At 32.8% G+C, this 6,310-nt stretch overlaps 2 protein-coding genes across 3 annotated transcripts; both read left to right on the top strand.

Moving 5' to 3' along the window:
• Nucleotides 1-384: 384 nt before the first annotated feature.
• LOC145759221 (elongation factor 1-delta-like) lies at nucleotides 385-2,402 on the top strand. Of its 2 annotated transcripts, XM_082572994.1 has the most exons (7): nucleotides 385-560; nucleotides 964-1,062; nucleotides 1,240-1,428; nucleotides 1,488-1,664; nucleotides 1,885-1,977; nucleotides 2,053-2,154; nucleotides 2,240-2,402. In XM_082572994.1, the coding sequence occupies exons 1-7, from the start codon at nucleotides 441-443 to the stop codon at nucleotides 2,276-2,278; spliced, it is 819 nt and encodes a 272-aa protein (XP_082429120.1). In that variant the 5' UTR covers nucleotides 385-440; the 3' UTR covers nucleotides 2,279-2,402. The 2 variants fall into 2 exon arrangements, with proteins under 2 accessions (XP_082429120.1, XP_082429121.1); XM_082572995.1 differs by lacking the exon at nucleotides 964-1,062.
• Nucleotides 2,403-2,818: 416 nt separating this feature from the next.
• LOC145759448 (archaemetzincin-2-like) lies at nucleotides 2,819-6,016 on the top strand. Its single transcript, XM_082573285.1, has 7 exons — nucleotides 2,819-3,413; nucleotides 3,489-3,602; nucleotides 3,682-3,818; nucleotides 3,989-4,148; nucleotides 4,224-4,364; nucleotides 4,443-4,545; nucleotides 4,630-6,016. Exons 1-7 carry the CDS (start codon nucleotides 2,910-2,912, stop codon nucleotides 4,899-4,901), a joined length of 1,431 nt encoding a protein of 476 aa, XP_082429411.1. The 5' UTR covers nucleotides 2,819-2,909; the 3' UTR covers nucleotides 4,902-6,016.
• Nucleotides 6,017-6,310: the final 294 nt, after the last annotated feature.

The following is a 6,310-nucleotide window of genomic DNA, read 5'->3' as shown; positions in this document are numbered from 1 at the left end:
TCCTGGGTTTGATTCTCACTGCTTTTATGCTGCAGCGGCATTGAGTAAGGCACTATAAACGGTGTGAACTCGTGTTAAACTAATACTTAATTAGGAGCTTAATTAATTACGCAATTTAAATTTATACTGTTTTAAAATGCTTAAGGCAACTTGGGGCTCGGGTTTGGAAACAAATGTAACTTTAGGTTAAAGTCCGCATAGAGGATAAACAAAGATTTTTTTTTATTCTGGCATCACTGCATTATTTCATCTGGCAACACTGCACGCGTGGCTGGTCTTAAAAAACGTTTTTCAGGTTTTCTTGTTTTAGGCTGGTGAACCTTGTTTTAAGCGAAGTTTAATTAATATAAGCCCCTATTTGCTAATACTTGTTTTGTTATTTAGATTAAATTTATTGTTTTTCTAATTTTTTACTAAAATTTTATCGAATTACCTCTAAAATGGCAGCAGCATTAGCCGAACAAATGAACTCTGGAATATGGTTTGATCGCGCCAAAGTAGAAGAAGCTGAGGAGAAATATCAAGAATATTTGGTCAAAAAAGATTCGCCCTCACCAAAGGTAATCAATAAAATAATACCATACGAACTTAATGTTTAAAATAGAGTATGACATACTGTCAGTGTCAGACTGTTAGTGTTTGTCAGTTCAGTTTGTATGGACGAATCAAAAATTTGGCCACTTTGTGTGTGGTTAGTTCGTTTTTAGTTTCTTTTGTTCAATTACAATTCAGTGTAAATGAGCAGTAGTTACTAAAACTATTAGTTTTATAAAATCTAACCACTTTTTAGTACTGTCATATAGTCTGAGGACTACAACCTTTTTCTGTTAACACATTAAAATATATGTAAATATAAACAAAATAAGGTTATGGTTAAAAGACTTTTTTTGCATGGCTTTACGCAATAATTTGTTAATAATTAATTCCTCTGTGGGTGATGGTTAAATATTTAATTATATTTAGTCAAATTCTAAAAAAGTGGTGTCGAGTGGTGGGGGAAATGTTGCACAACAAATTGCACAAGCTCGACAACAAATTCACGACACACTTCAAAGTACTTCTGTAAGTAATGTTTTATAAACATTTACTTTAGTGTTTGTTTCTTAATGCGGCAAGGTATATTGGGTGTTTAATTAGTTTAATTGGGGATTGTAGTTAAAAACTAATGTCATATGCTTGAATTGTGGTGCATTTAAAAAAAAAGTGAGTTTTCTTTTATTAAATCTTGTTACTTTTTAGACAACTTCTGCACCTGTATCTTTAGACCTAGAATCTTTACAAAATAGTGTAAACCAATTGACCCAAGAAAACCGGGATTTAAAGGCAATTGTTACTAAATTACATGGTCACCTTCAAAGGTTGGAAAGTCGTTTATCAGCTGTAGAGGGCAAAGGTCAACCAACCAAACAAGCTCCGAAGTCTGAACCAGTAAGTTAAAAGAAATTTTAATTTAGAAAAATTCATAAACAATTAAAACTGTTCTGCAGGTTAAAGATGAAGACTCTGACTCCGATGATGATGGTGATCTCTTCGGATCAACAGATGAAGAAGAAGATGCTGCATACGAGAAACTCAAGGAGGAAAGAATCGCTGCTTACAAAGATAAGAAATCAAAGAAGAGTGCAGTGGTTGCTAAATCAACAATTATCATGGATGTTAAACCGGTAAAAATTTGTTAATTTTATGTTTCAAATATGTGATAAAATAATACATAGTATATATGCAATGTGTCATTAACACTCTTTATTGTTTATAACTTTACCAATAAAACTTTGTCCTGACCTTTTTATACATCTTGGCACTGCCTTTATTTAAGGTTAAGTGTTCTTCTTTGCTTTTAATTCTTCTTTATCTTACAATGCTTTTGGACATTTTACTTTTTAGTGGGATGATGAAACAAATATTGATGAGTTAGAAAAATGTGTTCGAAGCATTCAAACTGAGGGATTATTGTGGGGTGCATCTAAAAGAATCCCAGTAAGTCATGACTTCAATTTTATGTCTTGAAATTTTTTCATGATTCTAATCAAAATTTTTGTTGTTATTTTTCAGGTTGCTTATGGGATTATTAAACTGCAAATTAGCTGTGTTGTTGTTGATGATTTAGTTGGTACTGATTATTTGGAAGAAGAAATATTAAAGAATGAAGATTATGTAAGTTAAACATTCGTTTCAATAAAATATACGCTTTTATGCATTTACAACTGTTAAATATTAAAAATATTGATTTTATGTTTAGATTCAAAGTATGGATGTCGTTGCCTTTAATAAAATCTAAGTTTTCCTAAAGGAAAAAAAACATCAGGCAGAAATATCTACGTTGCAACGAAAAAAAGTTCAATGAAATATTTTTCTCAAAAATTCTCCTTTTCAAATCTAAATAAATTATCCAAATAGAATGATTTCTTTGTGTGGTTTCAAAATGTTGTGTAATATTAACGTAATATTACACTTCGCTTAGCCTTAGTTAACCTAGGCTCATAACACAGACGTTATATAAACGCGTTGTTTATAATACACAAAGACTGCGAAGTACATTATTAAATACCTCGTCTTTATTTAGAAACGATGATATCGGATAACCATCGTTGTATTGTGGTTTTTGTTTACACACTCGATTGAACGCACATGTTAGCCACTAAACTGGTATCATGTAACTCTTAAAACAGGATCCCCAGTATGGTAGGCGTGTTATTGGGTCAAATTACAACCTTAAAAGACCGGCTACCGGTACATTAGTTTGGTTTGTTGGTAGCTACAGATATAGAGTGAGTTTTTATATTATTTAAACTTAAGTTCGTTAAAGGGTAAACAATATACAACTAAATATTTGAAACGTCAATTACGTAATTTAGACAAAATTTTCTACAGTTTCGAGGTACTAAAATCGTCTTAGTTATTAAAGTAATATGACATGGACTCGACCAACAACACAGCAACGCAAAGAAGCTCTGCTAGGATGTAGTAACATTGTACAGAGAATGTACAAAAACAATTTTACAATAAACGAACGAAAGTTTTTGGATCACGCTTTTGCTGAAAAATCGCAATTTTTTCAACCAATCGAAATCGTCGGAAACGCTGATTGGCTGGCTAACCATGACGAAACGGGACAAACTTTTGAATCCTTCTGGAGGGACCACGTGGTAGGATTAGGGGGCGAATCGTCAACAAAGTACTTGAACGATGGAGGAAAAGGAGTCGCAAGGCCAGCTTCATCACTCTCTGTACGTGCACCACAACTACCGAGACGGTTGTCCGATACACCACCCCCAAAAGGAAATAAAACCATTTGTATACTGCCGCTTGGACCCTTTCCTGGCGACGAGTCCCGACTCAACTGCGCTACAGAACCAAACGAGTTTCTAATATGGCTTAAGAGTTACTGTGAAGCTTTCTTTTACACATCTAAGGTATACTACATTAAACAACATACAAAATTTGGGTATACGTATTGGTGTAGTAATTTAAACCTTGATATATTTTAGGTTGAGATTTTACCGAGTGTCAGCATAGAAGAAGTCAAATGTGAATACAGAGTTAACCAACTGACCGGGAGATATCAGTTAAAAGCAATGGACATAATAAAACATCTTAAAAAGGTAAACAACTACATTTAAAACTCCTTTAGATTTTTCTCATAGTTTAACTATATACAAAAGCTCAATTGTTCGTATTTAGATCAAGCCAAATCGTGTATCTTGCCTTGTTGCGGTAACTATGATCGACCTTTATCCAAAACCATCCTGGGACTTTGTGTTTGGGATGGCATCGAACGATAAAACTGGAGGTGGAGCTGGTGTGTTCAGTTTTGCCAGGTTGGGGCTAATATAAATTTAATTTTTAGTGATAAATCAAAAATTTAAATTGTTTATTATTTGTATATTGGCACAGTTTCTCCCTTTTTACAGACGATAAAATCCTAAACTTATACATAACAGCAGTCTCTAGAAATACAGTATTTGACTTTGTTGCTATTATTTTATAGATACGACGACGTTTTTTATGAGACTTGGACACAAGGAAGTGACGTTATTAAAAGAAATGCAGACGGTTCTTTAGATTATTCGGTGTTTTCAAAACCACCAAAACAAGTCGATGGAAAAACTATTTTAATTGGAGATGCCCTGTTTATGAGAGCTTGTAGAGTAAGCTTGTTGTAAATTGGAGATGTTAAAGTGTTTTTTGCATCTGTTTTATTAAATATGTCTCGTTATATTTAGGTTATGGCTCATGAGGTTGGGCATATGCTTGGTATGAAACATTGTATCTGGATGAAATGTTTGATGAACGGTTCAAACCATATCCAAGAATCAGACAACAGACCTTCCTTTTTATGCCCAGTTTGCCTTAGAAAATTGCAGGTATAGACCTATACTACATTTTTTGTCTTACTTTTTAATCTATTTTTTTCATGCTTCTTTAAATGAATTTTGTATTAGGCTGGGTTGGGGTTTAACATAATGAAAAGATACGAGGCTTTAAGGCGTTGGACCAGCTCCGAATTTTGGGAAAATTATAAATACAATTTCCCTAAAACAGCAGGTAATTATAAATTATAAATATACCGTTCCTTATATTTGTACTTTGTAATGCTTTTTTTTAACTTTTTGAATTTTATAATTTTAGTATCAAATCGAAGAACATCTCTTCCTGATTTTACAAGACCAAAGACTGTAACTACTTCAAGACGTAGCACAAATGTCAGACCTAAGACCTCACTGCCAACCAGAAATAAAGTTAAGTCCACTGTTTTTTCACCAATGAATCCTTTAGACACAAAGAAACCAAGTTTGGTTCGAAAACCTGTTAATGTCATGCCACCCCCTTTGGGGAAGTTTGGTCCTTTTACAAAGTGGCTTGACGATGTTATAAGTTATGTAAACAAAGATGTTAAGTAGTTAAACTCTTTTTTAAACTATCTTTTGAAACCCTTTAAAAACTTATGTCATTTTATGATAAATTATCAATAAATTTTGACTTTTTTGTCTTGTATTTAAACACAACACACTATATACACTTGCTTAACTTTTATTCACCTAAAACGCAATATAACTTGTACAGTTGTACAGTTATTTTAATTATGGTCACTCTCATCTGAAACATTAATCGGCGATTGGCTTTCGTTTTGGATCAAAGGCATGAAGTCCTCGCGCAACCGAGTTGCTCGTTTGACGCTCCACATAAAAACCAACAACGAAATCACCAGAATAAGTAAGCCAATAAAAATGATGCTACATAACAACACCATACTCCAGTGGACGTGGATATAGTCTTCGATGGAATTGGTTGTGGTATTGCTTGTACCATTTAGTGTTTCAATTGTTTCAGGCTCGTTTTCTTCATATTCTGTAATGCAACAATGATTAGGGTTGTATAGTGGACCAGTCAATTTAACCTAAAGACACGTTAACCCTACAGTGAAGTTACTCAAACCCCACGATAAAATTACTTCTTTTCTTAACTGTTGTCGTGCGAACAAAATATACACCACAATTGATATTTTCACTAAATGGGCAAAGCAACGTAAAAAAACAAATTTTACCTGTTTTGACATTGCGCTTCATCTTGCTGACGTGGTAGAGTTTCATTGGTTCAGATATAATATGACGTATATTATTTTTTGACCACGTATGTGGCAAACTTTTCTCACAAATCTAAAAACAATTTTAATTGTTAAAAAGTTCTTGGTAATCCAATCCTCCAATTTGAATAAATTACATTGATTGTTTACTTGTTAGTAAGCATATGTTGTTACAATATATAAGTACAGCGTAGAATTTCCGTTACAATTCTTTACCGGTTTAAATTGTCACAATACTTCGTAATACTTTGCTATAATGTTCCTTAACATTTGGGTATACTTAGCAATTATCGGAAGGCTTATAAAGTTAAATAACCAATATAAGTTACTGACTTTTGAACAATAATTTTCGCATAATAGCACAATTGTATGGATCTCTATTTTATCACTTTTTCGTCCGGACTGAATTTCCAACTTGATTCCAATGTCTCCTATTAAACCAGTTGGTCCACATCTTCAAAATAAAAATGATTTATGAAAAAAAGGAGTTAATAAATTGATATATTGCTTTAAAGTATTTTATTTTTACAAGCTGTGTTCCTTTTTGTTATAACACTTACTTACTCTAATATTTTGTGTGAAACTTTATCACCTCCGTGCATTTTTGAAAAGATGACGATCGTAAGAACCTAAACAAATGGTTAAGTTTTATTTAGAGAGAATATATATTTTACTCGTACCAATGGACGAAAATTTACTTGCAGTTTTAGTCCATATGGTGATGAT

The sequence above is a fragment of the Corella eumyota genome, chromosome 7 (assembly GCF_963082875.1).
Source record: "Corella eumyota chromosome 7, kaCorEumy4.1, whole genome shotgun sequence".
Lineage (NCBI taxonomy): Eukaryota > Metazoa > Chordata > Ascidiacea > Phlebobranchia > Corellidae > Corella > Corella eumyota.
Note: the sequence above shows the minus strand (reverse complement) of the source record. Positions and strands in the feature narration are given on the sequence as shown.

Bases quoted from the DNA above. Each gene is read 5' to 3' on its own strand.
- LOC145759221 (XM_082572994.1), top strand. From the start codon at position 441: ATGGCAGCAGCATTAGCCGAACAAATGAACTCTGGAATATGGTTTGAT. The intron at 1,063-1,239 runs GTAAGTAATGTT...GTTACTTTTTAG, and splicing joins ACACACTTCAAAGTACTTCT to ACAACTTCTGCACCTGTATC. The intron at 1,978-2,052 runs GTAAGTCATGAC...GTTATTTTTCAG, and splicing joins GTGCATCTAAAAGAATCCCA to GTTGCTTATGGGATTATTAA.
- LOC145759448 (XM_082573285.1), top strand. From the start codon at position 2,910: ATGACATGGACTCGACCAACAACACAGCAACGCAAAGAAGCTCTGCTA. The intron at 3,819-3,988 runs GTTGGGGCTAAT...ATTATTTTATAG, and splicing joins GGTGTGTTCAGTTTTGCCAG to ATACGACGACGTTTTTTATG. The intron at 4,546-4,629 runs GTAATTATAAAT...TTATAATTTTAG, and splicing joins CAATTTCCCTAAAACAGCAG to TATCAAATCGAAGAACATCT.